Source organism: Mustela nivalis, assembly GCF_964662115.1.
Source record: "Mustela nivalis genome assembly, chromosome: 10".
NCBI classification, from domain to species: Eukaryota; Metazoa; Chordata; class Mammalia; order Carnivora; family Mustelidae; genus Mustela; species Mustela nivalis.
The window spans coordinates 28,883,171-28,906,763 of NC_139029.1; the positions used below are offsets into that span (position 1 = coordinate 28,883,171).

The following is a 23,593-nucleotide window of genomic DNA, read 5'->3' on the forward strand; positions in this document are numbered from 1 at the left end:
CTTATATAGGCTGGAATTGCTGCTACAGATTGCGAACAAAATCCAGAATGGTGCTTTGAACTGTGAAGAGAAGCTGACACTAGCTAAGAATACACTGCAGGCTGTGAGTGTGTGCTGTCTCTCTCCTCATGTCCCATGTTCTCCCCTTCTCACCCAGTGCTCTAATGGTCCAGATTAACAACTGACAAGTCCAGCCGTGTCACTTCCTCACTCTTTGATATGCAGTGACCCTTTGGCTCCCTCCGTCCGTGTGTCTGGGGGCACTGGTATTCTCCCACGCCCATTACTCCCTTTTTCTCTTAGGATGCTGCTCACCTGGAATCAGGACAGCCAGTACAGTGCGAATCAGATGTCATCATGTACATTCAGGAATGTGAAGGTCTCATCAGGCAGCTGCAGGTGGACCTCCAGATCTTACGGGATGAGAATTACTACCAGCTAGAAGAGCTGGCTTTTAGGTGAGGAACATGAGACGCAGACAGAGGGCATGCTTACTGCTAAGGGTTACAGATCAAGAGTCAGCCTCGGAATCTTATAACTTGGGTTAGAGGTTAGTGGCTCAATGGGGATATTATAGGTATTTGGGACAGGAAAATTCTCCTGGTGGAGGACAATTTCCCCTTACTGCAGGCCCTTTCCACTAAGTACCTATAGGTTTCCCTCATCATTGTGGGATCTTATAACACCCACACGTATTTCAGGGTGACCTGCTAGGATACAGTACCACATCTAGGTTAGAACTGCTGGTGATTGAATGCATCATTTTGTAGAAAAGAAAACCAAGCCCCATAGAGAGGATAAGGATCATCTAAGTCACGTAGTTTGTACAGAGCCAAGACTAAGACTCACATATTTTGACCCATAATCCATTGTTCAGTCCGTTATACTATCTAAAGTTAAATAAGCAGATACTGGTTTGCCTCTTTCCAGTTAACACTGTAATTTGGCATTTGCCTCAACAGCTCTGAATGATAAAGATGTTAATATCACCTTGCATTCATGTAACACTTCTTTTTCAGAACAATTTTCCTAATATGATCTTATTTTTATTTTTATCTCATCCTTGTCAAATGGATAAGGAATATTTTATCTTAAAAATTACATTACAGGGGCACCTGACTGGCTCGGTCAGTGGAGCATGTGACTCTGATCTCAGGGCTGTGAGTTCAATCTGCACGTTGGGCTTCCTACTTAAAAAAAAAAAAAAGTGAGTTACAGATTTAAGCCCCTTCCTGTTTTCTTTTCTTGCATTTCAGGGTTATGCGCCTGCAGGACGAGCTGGTCACCTTGCGTCTAGAGTGCACAAACTTGTATCGAAAGGGCCATTTCACGTCACTTGAATTGGCTCCGCCCTCTGCTTTAACCACTACTCATCTGAAAGCAGAGCCCTTGACCAAGGGAACCCATTCTTCCTCTACCTCCTGGTTCCGGAAGCCCATGACTCGGGCTGAACTTGTGTCTATCTCCTCCTCTGAGGATGAAGGCAATCTTCGATTTGTGTATGAACTACTGTCTTGGGTAGAAGAAATGCAGGTGGGTGTATGTTCCAAATATTTATGCAGTACATTGAGGTTTACTGGATCCAGCAGCTTGTCTAAAGGGGTCAGGTTGCTCTACGCCCCTGGTGTAAACTCTCTTAATTATTAATGCTGCCAGGGACTCAAGCCCCTTTCTCAAATGTTAAGTGGGTGAGATCATCTCAAATCCTCAAAAATCCTACACCAAATATCATAGGCTTTTCTGATTTGAAGTCCTTTGGGAGTCTGTTCCCTTCAGCTAACTGCTGAAAGTGGGGTTGATGGAAGAAATTGCAGCCTACATATTCTCAGTCACCTTTTCGGACCTTTCCTCATTGGCAGGGGAGCTGATTCTTCACTCTTTGTTGCTGGTCTTACCTCATGAGTTGAAGCCCAGCTCCCTGTGTTTCATAGTTCTTAGGGGCACTGTTCACACATATTCTGGGATCGTGGTTCAAATTCGATATTGTCCTTTTTATCCTTCTAATCCTTTTGTTTTCTTTATTTTTAAGATTCTATTTATTTATTTATTTATTGGAAAGAGAGAGAGAGAGTGAGTGCATGAACAGGGGGAGGAAGAGGGAGAAGCAGACTTATCCTTGAGCAGGGAGCCCGACACGGGCTCAGTCCCAGGACCTCAGGTCATGACCTGAGTTGAAGGTAGACACTTAACTGACTGAGCCACCCATGCACCCCATCCTTTTGTTTTCTTTTAAATTCTTCCCATGCCCTGGTGGTGGATTCCCCAGGTACCAATAAATAAAAACATCCAAAGACAAGCTATTTGAAAATTACCTACCATTGGTCAGTATTTGATGCCATGAATGAAGTTAAACATTTTTAGCTGTTTCTTTCTTACATCCATTCTGATTGTGAAATGAAGAGTGTCTATTAAGGAAAAGGCCTAAAGTTTATAAAGTTAATCTTCAGCCATGGAAACACCTTTCTGCCTGATAAACTCAGGCATGTATCCTGTAATGCAGCAGCAGAAGGCTACCCTTGCTGCAGTAGTTGGTGGGGTCTAGTCTCCAGCTCAGTGGGGGTAATGTTGGCATGTTTTCTGTAAGAGACCATGATGGAGATGGCCTAGGTGTCCTCTTGCCTAGTCTTCCACCCCTCAACCCCCTTGCCCAACAGCAGTCCTGAAAATTTTCTGTTTGTCTATTTAGTCAATTATATATGGTTTTTTTTTTTTCCTTTCCAGATGAAATTGGAGCGAGCAGAGTGGGGCAATGACCTGCCTAGTGTGGAGTTGCAGCTGGAAACACAGCAGCATATCCACACCAGTGTGGAAGAACTGGGCTCAAGTGTCAAAGAGGCCAGGTTGTATGAGGTGTGTGGCATTCAGAATACATTATGGCAGGGTGCAGTGAGGCAGGGCGGGTAATGGAGTAGTGTGTACCAGACAGCTATTTCCGAGAAGGGGACTCTGGGGGCACCTGGGTGGCTCAGTCAGTTCAGCATCTGATTCTTGATCTCAGCTCAGGTCTTATTCTTGGGGTTGTGAGTTCAAGTTCCATGTTGGGCTCCACGCTGGGCATAGAGCCTACTTTAAAAACAAAAACAAAAACAAACCAGACATAAGATGAGGGGGCTCTGGAAAAGAATGGTAACCATGAGCAGCAGTTTACAACAAATTCCCTTTCCGCATGAAGTATCTCTTCTGCCCTTTGAAATACCCTTAAGAGCAAGGTATTTTTATTAACCCTTTTTACTAAAAAGAATTGTGATACTGAAAAAATTGTGAGGTCAAAATCAGTATGTAGTGAGTGCAGTTGCCAAACACAGGCGCTCTACTCCCAAACTTCATGTTCCTTCCACTTCACCTCCTGCCTGCAGGGAGATGTGGTATGGAGAAACTATTCAATAAGTCTTTCCCTCCCTCATTCTGTCTTCTCTTTTGTAATTTTAACTTTTCCCTTCAAAAAAGCAATTGGGAATCAGCAGACGTAGGTTTTTCTAGAAACCTCCCAGAGTTGCTGGAAGCACAAGATCTGTCAGCTGTATTTAACCCCCCGGACTGTCCCTCACCCAGTGCTGCCCCAGGCTTTAAAACCTGACCCAGAGTTGTTATCTCAGCTAAACAGTCCCTATCTGTGTGCCTACATAATTGAAACCACACTGTACATATAGTATAATTACTTTTTCTCTAACGTATCTTTATTTCATGCCTTTCTTGTCAGGGAAAAATGTCCCAAAATTTCCATACCAGTTATGTTGAAACTCTCGGAAAGTTGGAGACACAATATTGTAAACTGAAGGTGAGTTTTGGCTCTTTTATTCTTTTTATGGACAATCCAGTTCTTTCCAAACAATTGTCTTTGCTAATTCAGAAAGTTTATGGTTCAGCCCTGTTTTGGTTGTCTGTTTATTAGGTTATATCACTTACTTTGCAATTATTCATATGTATTATAAAATTTCTCAATTTTCTTAGTGGATCAGAAACCACTGCCCCAGAAAGTTTTAATTAAGTAAATCCTGTCCGAGTTTCCGTGTTTCACCAAAGCAGTGACTTACGTGCTTTGAGACACCAAAACTAAAAGTTCAAGATTAGTAGGAAGGAGACTCCTCTTCAATCTCTTCTTCATTCTTGTCTTTTGAGATTGTCCAGAGTAGGACAGGCCTAGGATTATTCTTTATTCAGAGTGCCCCAGAAAAGCCTGGTGAATTCTGATTTCTTGCTGGGATTGACCAGGGCTCTGGGAGTCCTGTATCAAACTTATATTAAATTTGAGTTCATGGAGAAGCACCCAGAGATGAAAAATCAAGGCTCAATTTATTTCCTGGATTATTCTTTGCTTTGATGTCACATGTGCTATCTTCTACAGAGGAAAGGCTGGCAATCTAACCTTATAATCCTTGCTTTGTCTAGGAAACTTCTAGCTTCCGGATGAGGCACCTTCAGAGCCTGCATAAATTTGTCTCCAGAGCTACCGCTGAGTTGATCTGGTTGAATGAGAAGGAGGAGGAGGAGCTTGCTTATGATTGGAGTGACAACAATCCCAACATCTCAGCCAAGAGAAATTACTTCTCTGTGAGTCTAGCACAACAGACCTGTCATATTTATGTATTAGCAGAAGAAATCAGAGAGTCTGTTGAGAGCTTGGATTTCTGGATTTGCATTTCGCTAGGTAGAAATAAGGACTTCCTTGCTTCAATGCACCTGTGTGTGTGAGAAGTGTACGTGGAGAGAGGGGAACCTGAGCTCTAGAATGTATTTACCTTAGAATGCATTTAGAAAGGCAGTGTGTTGGGATGCCTGGGTGGCTGTCGGCTAAGTGCCTGCCTTTGGCTCAGGTCATGATCCTGGAGTCCCGAGATTGAGCCCCACATGAGGCTCCCTGTTCAGTGGGGTATCTGCTTCTCCCTTTCCTGCTGCCCCTCCCCCTGCTCCTTTTTTCCCTCTCTCTCTTTCTCTCTCTCTCTCTCACTCACTGTCTCTCTCAAATAAATTAAAAAAAAAAAAAGAAATGCAATGTCTTGGACAAATAGAGTATCAGTCTGCAAGTTGAGTCCTTTCAGAATAGCTTTGTGTTTATGATGGTAGGCTTTGGAGTGAAAGAGACCTGGGTTCAAATTCTTCTCCACTTACTGGCTCTCTGTCCCTAAGCAAGTTATTTAATCTCTCTGGACCTCTATAAAATGGGACAATAGTACCACTTCAAAGGGTTGTATAAAAGATTGACTAGCTACTATAGGCAAAGCACTTAGTATAGGGCTTAGATATTGTTTAATTGAGGTATACTCTTGGCTTCTCACAAATTCTGAGTTTTCTTAAGTTCATTTAATAATTTTTTCATCAAAAATCTTCATCTGTAAAATGGGAAGGGAAATTCAGCATTGGGGAATGGTATAATACTTTTTACTCTTTTTCAGTGAATACAAGTAGGGTCATTTTTGTTAAGTGTATTTCCACATCTCAGAGATTTTTAAGGATTTTGTAAACTATGCAAATGGGAAGCTTTTATACTAACACTTAATTTAGATACTTTTAAATTCAATTATAGTTTAAAAAATATAAATGTCTCCTGATTGGAGAATGGTATCTGATCCTTCTGTAGTAAAGGAGAAAGAATAGATGCTATAATATAGAAAACAGTCTGTCTGAGAATAGAAATGAGGCTATGATGAAGATAAAAAGAAAGTGCTTAGAAAGAAGGGACCAGATCTGACAGCAGGGATCCATACCTAGCTTCACAGAAGAGCTAGCATCTAAGTTGTGTCCTGTACCGTTAAAAGAATTTAAAGGCAGTGGAGGGCACTGCAGGCTAGTGGAATAGTCTGAGCAAAGCCTGCCAGTCAGTGATTGGATCTAAGGGTGTGTCAGGTACTATGTTAGGCCAGTGGGGACATGAATCAGACCCACCTGTCAAGTTATCTCCTTCCTCTGTGCCCAGTGCTCATCCTGTGTTCCCCTGCTTCCTCAGGTCTGGCCCAGGTCACATATCGTTTGTGAATCATTCTCCAGTAATCCTAACATTTTTGCTCTTCTCTGAAACGCTCTGGCATATGCTGTTTATTCTTCTCATCTTGGCACTAACCCTGTGTTGAATGCTCCTTTAAAGCGGGGCAGGAGGGGTGCCTGGGTGACTCAGTCATTAAATGTCTGCCTTTGGCTCAGGTCATGATCTCAGGTCATGACTGAGCCCAGCAAGCCCTGCATCGGGTCCCCTCCTTGGTGGGAAGCTTGCTTCTCTCTTGCTCACTCCCCCTGCCTGTGCTCCCTCTCTCGCTGTCTCTCTCTACCAAATAAATAAATAAACTTGGGGCACCTGGGTGGCTCAGTGGATTAAGCCTCTGCCTTCTGCTCAGGTCATGATCTCAGCGTCCTGGGATCGAGCCCCTCATCAGGCTCTCTGCTCAGCGAGGAGCCTGCTTCCCCCCACACCACACACCTCTCTGCGTACCTCTCTGCTTCCTTGTGATCTCTCTCTGTCAAATAAATAAACAAGATCTTAGAAAAATATAAATAAATAAACAAACAAACTCTATAAATAAATAAAGTTGGGCCGAGAATACAGCCTTTTCCTTATTCTCCTCCCCCTTTGATAGCATTTACTACATGCAACTGAATTCAATTTTCAGGAATTGACCATGCAACTGGAGGAGAAACAGGATGTGTTTCGGTCTCTACAAGATACAGCAGAGTTGCTGTCACTTGAGAACCACCCAGCCAAGCAAACCGTGGAGGTATGTGACTTGAGAACGTGAAGGGGTCAGTGCTCAGAACTTGTCATTAAAGAAGCATTCAAATCTGAGACTTTGTTCTGTTGCAGCACCTTGGAGGAAGTGTCAGTGATCATTTGTCTTGGATCCTCTCTCTTGTCATCCCAGCCCCCAAAAGACTATAAATAAGGGGAGAATATGATGAGAAACTAGAAGAGCTAGAGATGCCTATTGAACATATTTTTCAGATAAGCATCCAGGCAGATCCTGTCTCTTGTTGGTGTGGTGCCTTTGCCCAGAGAAGAGAGACAGTGGAGGACTAGGAGGGATTTATTTACATTCGGGTTTTGCTGATCATTTACAACTGACCCTTGAACAACATGGGTCTGAACTGTCTGGCTCCACTTATATATGGATTTTAAAAAAAATAAATACCATATAGTACTGTAAATGTATTTTCTCTTCCTTATGATTTTTTAGTAACATTTTCTTTGCTGTAGCTTACTTTATTTCAAGTACATAGTATATATACAGTTTGTGATACGTATAACGCACAAAGTAGGTCTTCTTTGACTGTTATCTATAAAGCTTCTGGTCAACAGTAGGCTATTAGTAGTTACGTTTCTGGGGAGACAACAGTCATGTGTGGATTTCCAACTGCTCGGAGGTTTGGCGCCTTCAGGCCCTCCATTGTTCAAGAGTCAGCTGTAGTTTGAGTGTGGGAAAGGCCTTTTCTGTGTAAACCTGTTAGATGAAAGGCAAACCTCTTTCTGAAGGCGGGCGCTCAGCAGATGCCTGTTAGGTATCTCCATGTATCTTTGGTTGGCCTGTCACTGGCAGAGCTGTGCTTGGAAGAGAGCACTGCATGCGGACGTTGTTAAGCCCTGCCCTTTTGTGTGCGTGTTCGGTTCCTACAGGCTTACAGTGCCGCCACCCAGTCCCAGTTGCAGTGGATGAAGCAGCTGTGCTTGTGTGTTGAGCAGCATGTGAAAGAGAATACTGCTTACTTTCAGGTATGTGGGCTTTGTGTTTGTGTCTGTGCACATTATGTGTCTGCATGTGCACACAAGACCACGCATGGAAGAGGTGGGGTGAAACACACACCTGCATCAGTTAATGGGTACTATGTAAACCTCCGCCCCAGAGCACAGCTGCTGAACAACAGTCCTTTAGCTAGCTCTTGGTTCTGTGGGTTGGTAATTTGGGTTAGGTTCTGCTGAAATGAGGAAAGATGATTCTTGCCTAACTTATAGATGGCTGCAGGCGGCTGATAGGCAGGTGAAGTCCCAAACGGCATGACTTCCATGTCAGACAGTGGTTTGGAATGGTGGGATATAAGTCTCTGGCATCTAATAGGCTCTCCTAGGCTTTTTTCATAGAGTAGCTATGTTCCACAAATAGCCAGAGAGAGCAAGCTCCAGGGCACAAGCCCTTTCTTCTGCTGTCACATTTATTAATGTGTCAGGGCAAAGCAAGTCACGTGCCTATATGCCCAGCTTCAAGGGGAGAAGTAGACCCTCCCTCTTGATGGGAAAAGCTGTAAAATATCAGGACCATATTTCTTTTTTCAGTCCATCACAACTTCAAGAATATACTCCTTGTTTTCAGTGGAGGGGTAGCAGGAGGAAATAAGCTGTTACCTCTCTTTGGGTTTGCCCTAAATGATATAATCTTCTTGATCATTTTATAACCTTATCAGTAGATTGGAACATTTGATCGCTCAAGCTCTAGGCTTTTCATGACGTCTACCTCATAGCCAAGTGTTGTCACCAGCAGTGTTTCCGAGGAGGGGAAGCCAACTGACTTTCCTATAGGGTGCCATAGGCTTTGTGGTTGTTATCACTGATATTTCCTGGATGTAGCATTTTAGGCCCTCAGTTTCTCCTCCTGTGGACCTTGTGATACAGCATCACTAATCCAGGAGTGTCATCAGTTCCTGGCAGCTCTGCACCAATTTTCTCTTTCCCAGTTAACATGCTTGTGTTGTGATGAGTTGCACATGAGGTACCCCTCCTCTCGCCACAGTTCTTCAGTGATGCCCGGGACCTCGAGTCATTCTTGAGGAACCTCCAAGACTCCATCAAACGAAAATATTCCTGTGACCACAACACCAGCTTATCTCGCCTCGAGGACCTGCTCCAGGACTCCATGGTGGGTGTTGTATCAGCGGGATGATTACTTCTGAGAAACAGAGTAAACCATCCCAGCTGCTGCTGTTGATATCCTTGAAAGCTCCTGGGCAGTGGGTTATTGCTATACTGTCTGGCTCATATTCAAATGGAGTTTAACCTCAATTTTGTTCTTTTTCTTTTTTTCCTTTTCTTTCTGTAAAAGAAAGTTGCGAATAAGATTCCTTTGGGTATGCTATTGAAGTAATGGCCTTGTGTTCAGCATACTTTCTTTGCTTGTTCCTATTTTAATTCAGTAGTTGGGACCAAAGATGTGGTGTATAGCATGAAAAATAGAATTAAAGGGGATTAGGTGACACCAAATTATTTTTTACTCTCTCATGCAAAGAGAATTCAAACCAATGAATTAGACCTAAGCCAAATTTTTCCTCTTTGGTAATTTTGTTTTGGTAAAGTGAGATATTAGAATATTGATTTTAACTAAGGACAACATTAAAATCTTATTTAGACATAATGCAATATTTGTCCAGTTTATGTGGCAATATTAACTTAAAAAAATTTTGTATCCAGTATTTAATCCAACTCAATTTTATATTCATTTTCTCCAATGAATTATTCTTTCAGGAATGCTGGTATTAAAATCAGAGCAGGACTGTTTACATGTATTGAATGCATATTATACAGAGTTGGCAAGACAAGGCTCCAGATACATTACAAATTAAGACAGAACAGTATGTAATAGGGAAATTATTTTTTTCTATATGAGAAACCGGGAACTCTCATTTCAGTAGGAAATTACAAGTAAGAGAACCATTTTTTCACGAGTGAGACTTGGATATTTGTGAACATTAGTTGATTATTTATTATTTTTACACTTTCAGGTATTATTAACCCATGAATGGGTTCACATTCACTGTTTCACCTGGGCAAATAATCTGTTAATTTAATTAACTTGGAATGAAGGATAAAAGCCTGACGTTTTAGATATTGTCTCTAGAATGTCTCTCTTGAAGGTACTTCAAGTATGAAGGAGGAATATAATAATCCTTGGCTATTATCTCCTCCCTTCCACAGAGTACCTTCCTGTCTTAGGGTAACTCCTCTGCAATTGTTGTCATATCTTCTCTTCTCGAGGGTCGCTGCTCTGTTCCCTCCTCTCCAGGTCAGGGGCATCGGGTTGGCGGCGTCATCTGGGCATGAAGTCACCTGGGTCTGCTCCTCAGCTTTTCCTCAGCTTGTCCGTCAGGTTCGGGAGCATCTGTCATGGCTTCTGGTTCTTTTCAGAACTTTTACCACGCTGAGCACTTGGTCTCTGGAACTTGAGATGTTTGGCTGTGGGTTAGACAGAAATTGACATCTTTATTGCAAGGAAACAGAAATGGGTAGACCAGCTCTCAAGTATGGAACAGTGTGGCTGTCTCCCTGATATATTCCATTCCTCTTTCTTAACTAATAAGTTAAAGTTGTATTTCTTCCAATCATGCTCCCGGGGACAGGCACAGGTAGTTTATTTAAGCATTTCTTTTTCTTTACTTGCATATTCTTAATTCTTTAATGGCATTTCTTAACATTATTAACTCTTTACTCTCATCACATCTACTTCCATCCTAAGAAAGCCCTCTTCTAAGGACTTTTTATACCTCAAAATGGGCTTGACACATCCTGGTAATACATGAAAGTTATCTTTTATTCTCTAACACAATTGGTAGTAGATTACTACCAATTTTGTGGGCAAGAAGTTCATTAGTTTTTAAGATAATGGGGTTTGCAGAGACTTGAGAGCTTCAATTTTGCATGGTACTTCTTTCAAACTAGTCAAATATACATGACTGTGGCACAGCAAGACACTAAAAGGTAAATCCTAAATCATTTGTCATGATGTCTTCACCAACAGCATCGGTTTATAACTTGTTGGTGGAAGAGCTAAGATCTTTCTCTAGAAAGTTTGACTCAATTTAAGAGAGTGAAATATCAGTAGTAGAGCTTGGGAGGTATAATTATTTAAAAATTTCTTAAAGAGCACAATTCTGGCTTCTCCTAAGCACAAGGCAAGAACTGGCTTCTACCAGTAAGAAAGTGATTATAATAATAATAATAGCAACGGCAATGTTGTTATTATTGTTCTTAAACTTCCATGCTTTCTGAACCTTGTTTGGGGAAATCCTGTGTTAGCTGTGTTTATCTGTATTTGGCAGCTGGCAGTTCTTTTTTGTTTTATGTTTTTATTATTTTTGCATGTGGCTTCATGATTCATTGAAAAGAGCACAGGGAGAAAGCTGAACAATTTGAGTACAAAAGCACTTGGTAGAAGACAGAAATATCCTCTCCTTGTTTCTTTATCTCTGTATTTCTAAGATGGCTCCACCACGGATCCCTACTTAACTGAGAAATGACATTCTCTGAGGGAGCGGAGCACTCAGTTTTCTTTGTTGACTCGGCACCCTGAGTGGCAACATCAATGTGTTTTTGTATTTCTTCTCACTTTGTAGGATGAAAAGGAACAGCTTATACAGTCCAAGAGTTCTGTTGCCAGCCTCGTTGGGAGATCCAAAACCATTGTCCAGCTAAAGCCACGCAGTCCTGACCACGTGCTGAAGAGTACCATTTCCGTGAAGGCCATCTGTGACTACCGGCAGATAGAGGTGAGGCAAGGGAAGGTTTACCTCTGGCTATGGAGGGAAGCAAGGGAGAAGCAAAACCTTCAGTTAGGGTTATGATAGGGAAAGGTCCAGTGGTAGAGGTGTTTTGTTTTGTTTAATTAGAACTTAAACATCTCCCCCCCCCCCGATTTTATTTATTTATATGACACAGAGAGAGAGATAGCAAGAGAGGGAACACAAGCAGGGGGAGTGGGTGAGGGAGAAGCAGGCTTCCCACTGAACAGGGAGCCCCATGTGGGGCTCAAACCCAGAACACTGGGATCATGACCTGAGCTAAAGGCAGACACTTAACGACTGAGCCATCCTGGCGCCCCAGAACTTAAATATACTTTAAAAAAAAAAAAAAAGGTGGAACTCTACAGGCTTGATCTACTCCCTACCTCAGAGATTGTTGTCATCATCCCCCCCCAACCCCATATCCTAAGTGGTGTCAGAAATGGTACTTCGTAGCACCTGAGCAATACCTTTGGCTTTCCCCCTCTTATTCCCTACAACTAGTAGGACTACCTAATCAATATCAACTTGTAAGTAAATATCTCTTAGATGTAGTTTTTTCTGTTAGACCATCAGTTTATTTTGCTTGGATCATAGCATTGCCTCCCCAATTCAATGCGTTCTTTATCTTTACACTAGCACAATTTTGATTTTTCTTTTTTAAGATTCACTCATTTATTTTATTTTATTTTATTTATTTTTAAAGATTTTATTTATTTATTTGACAGACAGAAATCACAAGTAGGCAGAGAGGCAGGCAGAGAAGGAGAGATGGAAGCAGGCTCCCCGCCAAGCAGAGAACCCGACGCGGGGCTGATCCCAGGACTGGGATCCTGGGATCATGACCTGAGCCGAAAGCAGAGGCTTTAACCTACTGAGCCACCAGGTGCCCCTCAATCATTTATTTTAGAGAAAGAGAGAAAGCATGTGAGCAGGGTAGGGGCAGAAGGAGAGAGAGAGAGAATCCTCAAGCAGACTCCTTGCTGAGAACAGAGCCCAAAGCAGGGCTCATTCCTAAGACCCTAAGAGCATGACCTGAGCTGAAATCAAGAGTCAACCACCCAGGTGCCCCCTGGCATGATCTTTAAAAAAAAAGTCATTCCCCTTCTTACATTCTGTAACAATTCCTGAATTCCATTTAGAAAGTTTAAATTCCTTAATGTGGCTTCAAGGTCCCAACTCATCTTTCTTTACCTCTCTAGGCAAGACTGGGTCATTGTCCCTTTCATGCATTCCCCTGGTAAATTGCATTTTTCACACAGTATTCTAATTCTGTATCCAACCAGAATATGTCGAATATAGACCATGTCTGTCACTTTACCATTCTATGTCCAGTAGCCCACCAAAATTCCAGGCACATATTAGGCTCAGTAAATATTTGTAATGCAAAAGAATGAACTTCTCTGGCACTTTTCTGTGTCTCAGTATTTCTGTCTATAGAATAGGGATGATCATGTTGGTTATTTATTTCCCAAGAGAAGGAATTGATGATTTCAGAATGCTTAAACCTTTTCGGGGATTTGAGTGGAATGATAAGAAGGGAGAAAGAGGAAATATCACAAAAGCAAGGTTGCAATTATTCATGTCCCTTTAAATTTTATCCTAATGATTGTAGATGCAGAGAGATAGCTCTTGGAGATCTTAAGACAGTCTCCTTATAACATTCATATACTAAGTTACTGGACATGTAATAAACATTGAACAAACACTTGCTTCATTGATGTATTTGATGTCACAACCTTTCCTGTGTTACGTATTTATAAGGTTATCTTTTTGTCAAAATCAGGAAACCTCACTAATTGATGACAGATTTCAAAAATGATTTTTTTTCTTAAGGAATTCATAGCCTTGGAGTCAAGTACCATATCATAATGGGTTGTTGGTTTATCTGTTAGCAATAACTTGTGAGTTTATCTCCTCAGATCACCATCTGCAAGAATGATGAGTGCGTATTGGAAGATAATTCTCAGCGGACCAAGTGGAAAGTGATCAGCCCCACAGGGAATGAGGCAATGGTGCCATCCGTCTGTTTCCTCATCCCCTCACCCAATAAGGATGCCATTGAGATGGCCACCAGGTAACTGCTCAGTTGCCCATTGTGCTGCTTAGTCTGAGTGAGCTAATGGAGGGATGAATCTGTATTTGTGATCTTTTTTTTTTAAAGATTTTATTTATTTATTTGATAGAGAGAGATTACAAGTAGGCAGAGAGAGAGAGGAGGAAGCAGGCTCCCTGCTGGGCAGAGAGCCCGATGCGGGACTCGATCCCAGGACCCTGAGATCATGACCTGAGCCGAAGGCAGCGGCTTAACCCACTGAGCCACCCAGGCGCCCTGTATTTGTGATCTTAAACAGAGCAGCCAAGTTTTTAAGTTTCTTCTAGGAAAGGCCTCCTATTAGGATACAAGATCTTGCACTGGGAGCTATGTTGTAGCTTCTCAGTAAATGCTTATGTTTAATTGAGATATATTCAGTGATCATTCTTGAGTTAAATTCAGAAGACTGATTTTTATATTGATAGTTAATTTTCTTCTCTGTATTTTATTAATGACATACACATACATATTTTTAAAAGCTGAAGTATACCACGAAGCTAATAATAAAACCCACCTACCCCAGAGTTCTATTTTCCCAAGTTTGTTATTTTCAACCATTGATTTTGGTATCACTGGAATTTTAGTGGGATTTTTGGAGAGGGAAAAGATAAACTAAGGTTTCTTATTTAAGTGAGGCCCTGGCTTCCAGTTTTCCATCCTATTCTTTATATCTCACATTTCTTGACTTCAAGAAATTCAGGGTGATTTAGTGTGTGTTGAATATGTCTGTGTATTTGTGAGTTTGTAAGTCTAGAATTTGAGATTGAATTAGGCATGGGATGCTTTAGAAAAAATTTTCCCTGGTTCTTCATACTGCAGTTTTTTTTTTTATTTTTAATATGCCAGATGACTTTTTAAGTTGCTCTTAATTTTCAAACACCTTAGCAGTTTTGTGAATATATAGACCATAGCAGTGTACTTTTAAGCATTGATATTATCATTTTTCGACAATTCTCTAGATGGGTTTTTTTTTCTACTTTTCTCCATTACTTCTCTTCATGGATGTATCTTCTCACTTCTTGCCATTATATTATATACAGATCACATTTATTAGGCTGCCAAACGTATGCTGACATCATAGACATAACACTGTGATAAGTCCAGATTGTTTGAATAGCTCAGTTAATTTTGTTCTACAGATTGCTGTGTTAGTATTTGATTCCTTGCCTTTCTCTGTTCAGTATACAAACCCAGTTCTGCTAAGGCAATCACATTTTCCCCCTGGAAGGTCTCTAACGCGGAATTCAAGTTTTAAGAAAAGCTATCACCAGATTCTCTGTTGTTTCTAGGGTGGAGCAGTCTTATCAGAAAGTGATGGCCCTCTGGCATCAGCTACATGTTAACACCAAAAGCCTTATCTCCTGGAACTATCTGAGGAAGGACCTGGACCTTGTAAAGACCTGGAACCTGGAAAAGGTAAGTGTGAAAGCCTTACCTCAGGTTCATATCCTACTGGCAAGCTTTTTTCAGAAGGAAACTTTTCTCATTACCGTGAGACTCCCACTCACCCAAAGGGAGTAGAGCGGAGTTAGGGATAATGTTTCAGAATTAGGGGGTCCTAGGAACTAAAAACCAGCAGCCTAAACGGTTAAGGAAGTTCCTGACGAAAATAAATGACATCTTCTCTCTTCTTGGCCAACCAAGAAGATTGTAGGCTTCTTTTCACTCTGCTCTTGTATAAGGTGTGTATGTAGTAGAGGAATACTGGTGAATTAAAAATTATGAAGGGTTGTGTCCAAGAGGGCACAGTGGGTGCTTCTGGTATACTGGTCATATTGTTTCTTGATCTAAACGCTGATTATATGGATAAGTTCTGTTTCTGAAAAATCAACATGTTTGCAGTTATGGTGTGTGCACCTGATTTGTGTATATGTTAAACATCAATAAAAAGGAGAAATAGAGAATGTATTATGGTCCCATTCTATTAAAATTTCTTCTGTTTTTGTTTTGTTTTGTGTTCTGTGTTTTGTTTTTTTCTTTAGCTTCGATCCTCAGCACCAGGGGAGTGCCACCAGGTTATGAAAACTCTCCAGGCCCACTATGAAGATTTTTTGCAGGATAGCCGTGACTCTCTGGTCTTCTCAGTATCTGATCGTTTGCGCTTGGAAGAAGAGGTGGAGGCTTGTAAAACCCACTTCCAGCACCTGATGAAGTCCATAGAGAATGGTTTGTGCTTTGGGAAAGGGAGAAGAGTGGTGGATTAAGAGCCCTGAAGGGTTCTCCTAGACCTTCATGAAGGCTAGAAAGTACCTCCTTTTTACCATTTGAGGGGCTCAAAACTTGAGAAAGGGAAAAACTTACAGAGATGAATTCTCAGAATCAGATCATGGTCAAAGAGGCCCTATTTCAGGCATTATTGCTAATCAACGTATCGCATTTTCTTGTGGCTTTTGCATGTTTGGATCTTTAAAGATGAGTATACAATGCAGGGAACTTAGGATCAGGCAAAATGTTCCCCCTATATAAGGTCTTGCTTTCATATGTAGAATATCAGATCTGCTGCCCTCTAAGGGTGAATCTATTTTTCTTAGGTTTGTTGACCTCTCTTGTGGTACTTCATGTTACCCTGTGCTTCTGCATTTACAGAGGACAAAGAGGAAACTGTGGCCAAGATGTACATTTCAGAGCTGAAGAATATCCGACTACGGCTGGAAGAGTGTGAACAGCGGCTGGTCAAACGAATTCAGTCTCCAGCCAGTTCTAGGACTGACAAAGATGCCCGGCAGGACAACGCATTAAGGATTGCAGAACAAGAGGTAAACCTGAAGAGCAGGGTGGGTGCTGGCTGCAGTGTAAATGTTTTCAGGGTGAATTGGATGACAAGACAATATGGAGCTTGTACCCTCTCTTCCTTGGTGCTGTCAGCGTAAGTGGCGGCCATTTGTTACTGGGCATCATGGCTGCTCTCAGACCTCTGGTGAAACCCAAGAGCATTAAAAAGGGGTCCAGGAAATTTCATCTGGCACTAGTCATACCAATATGTCAAAATTAAGCACAACTGGTGGAAACCTAGAGGCATTGACAATAGAGTGCGCAGAAGATTCAAGGGCCAGATCCTGATGCCCAGCATTGGTTATGGGAGCAGCAAGAAAGCAGAGCACATACTGCCTGCCCAGTGGCTTCTGGAAGTTCCTAGTACATGACATCCAGGAACTTGAAATGCTGCTGATGTGCAATAAATCTCACTGTGCAGAGATAGCTCACAAGATCTCCAAAATCCACAAAGCCATGGTGGAAAGAGCAGCCCAGTGGGCCATCAGTCACCAATCCCAATGCCAGGCTGTGCAGTGAAGAAAATGAATAGATAGCTTGTTGTGCACCTCATATTTGTGTTAATAAAGCCATAAAACTACAAAAAAACAATGTGGAGCTTAAGAAATAAGGCAATAGACTCATGGCATTCCTACTTGAGAATTCTTCCCTGCAACCTGCAGATGCCTTTTATCTATGGCAAAGCATGATTTCAGCTCCTGGTGTGTTTCTGACTATTGATTAGTTTTCTACATAGTTGGGAAGGCATACAGACTGGCAGATTGTTCTATGCACTGCATTTGGGCTACATGTTTTAAGCGTGCTTAGCAAAGATGCTGCTGTCTGCTCTATCCCTGATGTGCTTGTGTTACTTTCTGTGACGTGGTTGCCATCAGCCATCACATGCAAAAAATACAAGGGAAGACTCAGATTCTACTCTAGGCTCTGATGCACACTTGACTTTTAGCAAGTTAACTCTCATCCTAGTTTCCTTTCTTAGAAAATGGAGATATTGGATGAGTCCAAACTATATCACAAAACTTTGGAAATTAAATGACAGTGTATACATAATGAGTTTTCTGAAAAAGTGAAATGCCACCAAAATGTAGAGTAGTATTTTTGAAGTATAAGCAAATATTAATGGCTTTGTTACCTGCTCATAGGCATGTAAAGAGAGTAAGGTCTTTGCTTTTGGCTTATGGTGTAGTTAAGAATAAAACGTTGAAGTCACAATTAGGACCTTCAGTATAAGAGACGTCATAAGATAGTATCAAGAGCACTTACAGGTTTCAAAGCAAACATAGCTATAGAAATATAGAGTATCACTAGACCATTTCTACTTGGGACCATAGGAGAGAGCTCTATGAAGAATAGTAGATTTGATCTGGGAGCTTAAAGGAATAGAAAGGACTGGCAAAATTAGGAGGAATGATTTTTCTTACCTTTCTCAATTATTCCTAAGCTTGAAGAAGAGATGAGAGGGCAGTGTAATTTTCTTTGGCTGAGATGGATTTAAATTCACAAATGAGGCATATCATATAAACCTATAATTTTCATATTGAAACTTTAGTTTTCTACAGTCATCTGAAATCTGTTTGTTCTGCAAAAATAGAACATTCCAAGAAATGTTAATATTTAGCTCTTCTAAAGGACTTTCCTTTTCTGGATTTACTTTTTATTTTCAAGTAGTTTCAGTATACAGAAAATTTTTTATTATTGTATAGCCTTCACCTAGATCACACAGATGTTGACATTTTTCTTTATTTGCTTTATCATTTTTCCTATAAATGTACATTATAATAATTTTTTTCTTTTCTTGAGAGTGAGTTCTGTACGTGATGCTCTTTTATCCCTAAATCCTTTTTAAAAAATCTTTAAATACTTTATTGTGCATTTCCGGAAATGAAGGGTAGGCCCTCTCTCTTTCTTTTTAAAGATTTATTAATTTATTTGAGGGGTACCTGGGTGGCTCAGTCATTAGCAACTACCTTCTGCTTAGGTCATGATCCCAGGCTCATGATCCCATGATCAAGCCCCACATCAGGCTCCCTGCTCAGTGGGAATCCTGCTTCTCCCTCTCTCACTCCCCCTGCTTGTGTTCCTGCTCTCACTATCTCTCTGTCAAATTAATAAATAAAACTTTTTAAAAAAGGATTTATTAATTTATTTGTGTGTGAGAGAGATAACTTCCATGTATAAGCCTGGAGGGAGGAGCAGAAGGATAGAGAGAATCTCAAGCAGACTCCCCCTGCTCAGTGCAGAGCCTGACATGAGGTTCGATCTCACAACCCTGAGATCATGACCTGAGCCAAAATTGAGAGTTGAATGAACCGACTGAGCTACCCAGGCACCATAAATATAGTCTCTTACGTAACCAGAAGACAATGATTAAAATCAGGGAATGAACATTGATATAATGCTGTTATCCAAGACTTCATTAAAATTTCATCAGTTGGCCTACTAATACCTATTTTGGGTACCCCCCACACACACACACATACACACCAGAGAATATTTTTAGTACAGGACTCAATCCAGTACTTACTACACATTGTGTTTATTTGCTGTGTCTCTTTAAATTTCCTTAACCTGAAACAATTTCTTGATTTTTCATCAAGACATTTCATGCTCCTGACATTTGTGAAGAGGGCAGGTCATTTATTTTGTAGAATGTTCCTTTGTGTTTATCTGAGGCTTCTCCGTGATTAGATATAGGTTACGTGTTTTTGGCAGGAACTCTGCAGAAATGATCTTGTGTCCTTAGTGCATGACCTCAGGAGGCATGTCATATTGATTTGTCCCATTACTGGTGAAAACTTGTATCGCTTGTTGCTCTTTTCCCTTTTATAATTACTAAGCAAATTATGGGGAGATACTTTGAGACTATATAAAAACCTGTTTTATATCACACTTTTACCCACTGGTTTTAGCATCTCGTGTGTATTCTTGACTGAATTAATTGGTATGACTGTTCCCAAAGGGTGATTTTCTAATTGGGACTTTTTTTACATTACTCCTATTATACTACAATAGAATAAATTTCTATTCTACCAAAAGGGAAGAGCTTGCTTCCCTTCCTCCTTTTTTCCTTCTTTATGTCATTATGGACTTATGGACTCTTGTGTTGCTTAAGGTTTGTCAGTTGTTATTCTCTTTATTTTGATGTTCAGAATTTCCAAAATTTAGCCATTGAAAGCTGCTTCAAGCTGACATCCCTTTCTTCCTGTGCCAACTTCCTGGCGTGCCTACTGCTGACATCCCTTTCATTTTAAAATGTCCCCACCATTCTTTGAGTGCTTTCTTATTTCTCAACAACAAAAAAATATTTCAGATTCAGTTTGCCTTTGCCAGCCCCACCTCTGTAATCAGCCATTTTTCCAAGGAGTCTCACTTCCTTTTGATGGAGAATGCTATTTAGAAACCAAGATTCGGATGCTGAGTATGCTCATTGTTATTGGGGTGTCATTGTTTCTAGGTCTGCTCAGTTGAGAGAGCTAGAAAAATACATGCTTATAAATACATACTTGCATACACATATACAAAAACACCCCTATGTCACACACACATTTATGTATATATATGTGTGTGTGTGTGTCTGTGTATAGGTATAATTATATAATAGGTGTAATTATATAATTTCATATACCTATACACACACATACACACACATATATACACATACACACATATATATGTAGACATATATATATGAATATATCACAAAGGTTATATGCTGATATCGATCAATTTATCAATCCTTCTCTCTGGCACTCACACACACACACACACACACACACACAGAGACATAACTATGAATTCCTATGTCTGTCTTCATCTGGTTCCAAACTAGTACCACAGGGTTCATACTAACCTCTCTTCTTTCCATAATTGTAACTCCCTTCCCCAAGACTGAAAAACCTACTTTACGTTATCCATAGTAAATTTACTTACTGCTCAGTTCTAACATGCAAAGATAAGTTTTTTTTTTTTAAGATTTTATTTATTTGACAGACAGAAGTCACAAGTAGGCAGAGAGGCAGAGGAAGCAGGCTCCCTGCTGAGCAGTGAGCCCGATGCGGGACTCAATTTCAGGACCCTGAGACCACAACCTGAGCCGAAGGCAGAGGCTTAACCCACCGAGCCACCAAGGTGCCCCGATAAGTAGTTTTAGAATTACTGACTCATGGTACTACAAAAAAACAAACCTACTAACTAGAGTTCAACATTTATTTCTGGTTCCTTTTTTCTGTAGCCTGCAGTCCAAATACTGTATTCAGAAAATACTTGTGTGTATTCTTCCCATCCTCCCCCATCAGCACTATTTTGTAGTTTATTCAGCTACTCCTTTATATGTGGGCATTTAGGTTGTTTGCAGTATATGCTTATTACAAACAAGAATGTTTTTCTAACTTATGTGTTCAACTCTGTCTCCATCTTTGTTGCGTATCTTGTTCCTGACAGCGCACTCAAGAGGATTTACAGCAGCTGAGATCAGAGTTTGATGTTGTTTCCACGAAATGCAATAGCTTTCTTCATCAGTCTCCATCTGGTTCGAGTGTCCCAAGTCTGCGCTCAGAGCTCAATCTACTGGTGGAGAAAATAGACCATGTATATGGTCTGTCCACTGTCTACCTGAATAAGTGAGTAAGCTGAGGATTTGGATCCAAAGGGCGGTGTTTTCACTTTGTGAGAAGGGCCTGAAGTGTTCTGTGAACAACCCAGAGAGGTTGCAGATCTTAAAGAGCATGTAGTCATAGAAATGAGACCTTGGCTTTAGTTCCAGGCAACATGGAGCGGGTTCACTGGGGTCCAGTGAAAAAATGCCAGTGACACAGAAAGGGAGATGTTGCAGTGTTAGGACTATTTTGTACTTCATTTCTGTTTGTTTAGATAACTCTGAAAAAAAAAAAAGAAAGAAAAGAAAAGGGACACTAAAGAATAAAATAAAAATTTTCAGTTAAACTAAATATAAGTTTTGAAGGCTTGCCCTCTACCCATCATGGCCATGAGGTGTCAGAGATCTTAGACTCTTGTAGTGTTGAGTGGGTTTCTGGCCTCGTATCATTTCTCCCATGAATCCACCACATGTGTGCATGTCCCATTATCACCTAGAACTATATTTTGAATTGGCTTAAATTGGCAACATGTTTACCATGCTTTCTTGTTTTTGTGAAACTCTGTCATCATTTAGTAATAGTAAAACTATTAGCAGTTATATTTGGGAACCTCTCTACAGCACTCCAAGTCTGTGGCTCAGCTCTTTCTGTGTGTTAACGAAGGTGACTTTACCCTCATAGGCTGAAGACAATCGATGTTATAGTACGTAGCATCCAGGACGCTGAACTCTTGGTCAAAGGTTATGAGATTAAGCTAAGTCAAGAAGAAGCAGTACCCGCAGATCTCTCTGCTCTGGAGTCCCATCGGTCTACGTTACGGGTTGGTTGCTCTGAGTTTCATAGGAGCTTGACTTAACATATCCATTGCTTTGGGTTAGCAGAGAAATGCAATTTTGGATAGCATGACAGTGACTGAATTTTGCATTTGAATAGGCAGAATATCATATTTAATATATTTTAATGTGGATTCAAAGAAGTTGGGACTGAGAAATAGGTCTAGCTGGAAAGGGAAAATAAAGGACTATGACTTTCTATTTATTTTCTCCCTATTCTCCCCAGTAAAATCATAGCCACATCAGATACAGTCATGGTAAGTTTGTAAATCACTTAGCTGTTATCTCATTGATTCTCACAGAATTGTGAGGTGGGTAGGGAAGAGATTTTTATCTCCATTCACAGATGAGCAGAATGAGATTCAGACTGCCTAAACAATTTATCTTGGTTTCATAGCTTGTAAGTGGGAGAGCCAGGTTTCAAACACTAGTTCTTTGCACATGTCTCTGTACTGTACTGCCTGTCCTGGGCCGCCTGGTGTGCATGAGCACTGTGGAGATGTTTCTAGCACAAACATTATAAGGTCTGGTTTCTGAATTCCAGATATAATGTGGAGCCAGCTATAGGCAATGTCCTTGTTTTCTACCTTACTCTTTTTTGGCATGGAGTATATTTAACCTGTTGCTGTACTTATGTTTCTATAGCACTGGCTTAGTGATGTGAAGGACAAGAATTCAGTGTTTTCAGTCTTGGATGAGGAAATTGCCAAGGCCAAGGTGGTGGCAGAGCAGCTGAGTCGTCTGACCCCAGAGCGAAACCTGGATTTGGAGCGCTATCAGGAAAAAGGCTCCCAGCTGCAGGACCGTTGGCACCGGGTCATTGTTCAGCTGGAGACCCGGTGAGTGGTGACCTCATCCTTTTTTTTTTTTTTTCTTTAAACCTATTCAGGAACTAAGTTTTAAACAGAAGTTAAATTATATCTGTGTATTCTTACTTAAAGTCAGGAGGTGATAGAGAAGGTTACAAATTGAATGACAATATGAATTCTGGACAAGAGAAATGATAGAAAATTGGCACTACCAACCCTAAAACAGACCTGAGAATTGCTTTCGGATCAGCAGTGATGATCTTGTTAGCCATGCTGCTCATGTTTGAGTTTTTATCTAGTTAAGGCCTGAAGACAATGACTCCAACTCTGAGCCATTTTTCATAGTGGAGCTTTGCAGAATTTCTTGCTTCCACTTTCATTTGCTAAATCAGCAGTTTTTATTTATTTTTTTTTTTAGATTATTTATTTATTTATTTATTTGACAGAGAGAAAGGGAGAGAGAGAGAGATCACATGTAGGCAGAGAGGCAGTCAAAGAGAGAGTGGGAAGCAGGCTCCCGTCTGAGCAGAGAGCCCAATCCAGGCCTCGATCCCAGGACCCTGAGATCATGACCTGAGTTGAAGGCAGAGGCTTTAACCCACTGAGAATCCCAGGCGCCCCAGTTGTTTTTATTTGTATTCACTGAAATCCTTCTGTTGTCTGAGTTGAATAAGAAAGATAGAAAATGACCTTTCTGAGGCTAGGCTGGTTAGGCAAATATATGGAGAGAGGAGTTCTAGCAGCTCTTAAGTTTAGATTGATTCTCTATAATTGAATTACTATCCAAAGTCTAGTTAGACTAATGAAAGTGATATAAGAAACTGTTACCAAAATTAACAGAAAATAACTATTTTCGTCCATCTTTCCCCAATAAATTACAGCGCTCCCTAAATCATAACTAGGGTACCTGTTAGGTACTGTCATCAGGAAACAGAAGTGTATAACCAGCATTACCTTATTGGCAACCTGGCAGTCCTTGGCAACCTAGGTAAAAATTTGACAAGGATCATCATGGGATGCTCC

The 23,593-nt window shown here is 40.8% G+C and overlaps 1 protein-coding gene across 37 annotated transcripts in view; it reads left to right on the forward strand.

The window, feature by feature from the left end:
- MACF1 (microtubule actin crosslinking factor 1) overlaps positions 1-23,593 on the forward strand; it is a 339,595-nt gene that overhangs the window by 174,677 nt on the left and 141,325 nt on the right. For 20 of the 37 annotated variants that reach the window (XM_082686968.1, XM_082686965.1, XM_082686967.1 and 17 more), the window contains 17 exons: positions 10-103; positions 304-458; positions 1,257-1,533; positions 2,722-2,850; positions 3,701-3,778; positions 4,390-4,551; positions 6,603-6,707; positions 7,601-7,696; positions 8,709-8,834; positions 11,302-11,454; positions 13,389-13,543; positions 14,851-14,977; positions 15,544-15,727; positions 16,148-16,317; positions 20,774-20,952; positions 21,610-21,748; positions 22,407-22,600. In XM_082686968.1, the coding sequence (XP_082543094.1) occupies positions 10-103; positions 304-458; positions 1,257-1,533; positions 2,722-2,850; positions 3,701-3,778; positions 4,390-4,551; positions 6,603-6,707; positions 7,601-7,696; positions 8,709-8,834; positions 11,302-11,454; positions 13,389-13,543; positions 14,851-14,977; positions 15,544-15,727; positions 16,148-16,317; positions 20,774-20,952; positions 21,610-21,748; positions 22,407-22,600 (2,523 nt within the window). Of the gene's footprint in view, positions 1-9; positions 104-303; positions 459-1,256; positions 1,534-2,721; positions 2,851-3,700; positions 3,779-4,389; positions 4,552-6,602; positions 6,708-7,600; positions 7,697-8,708; positions 8,841-11,301; positions 11,455-13,388; positions 13,544-14,850; positions 14,978-15,543; positions 15,728-16,147; positions 16,318-20,773; positions 20,953-21,609; positions 21,749-22,406; positions 22,601-23,593 lie in introns of all 37 variants that reach the window. The other 17 variants (XM_082686964.1, XM_082686966.1, XM_082686980.1 and 14 more) reach the window with 1 other exon arrangement.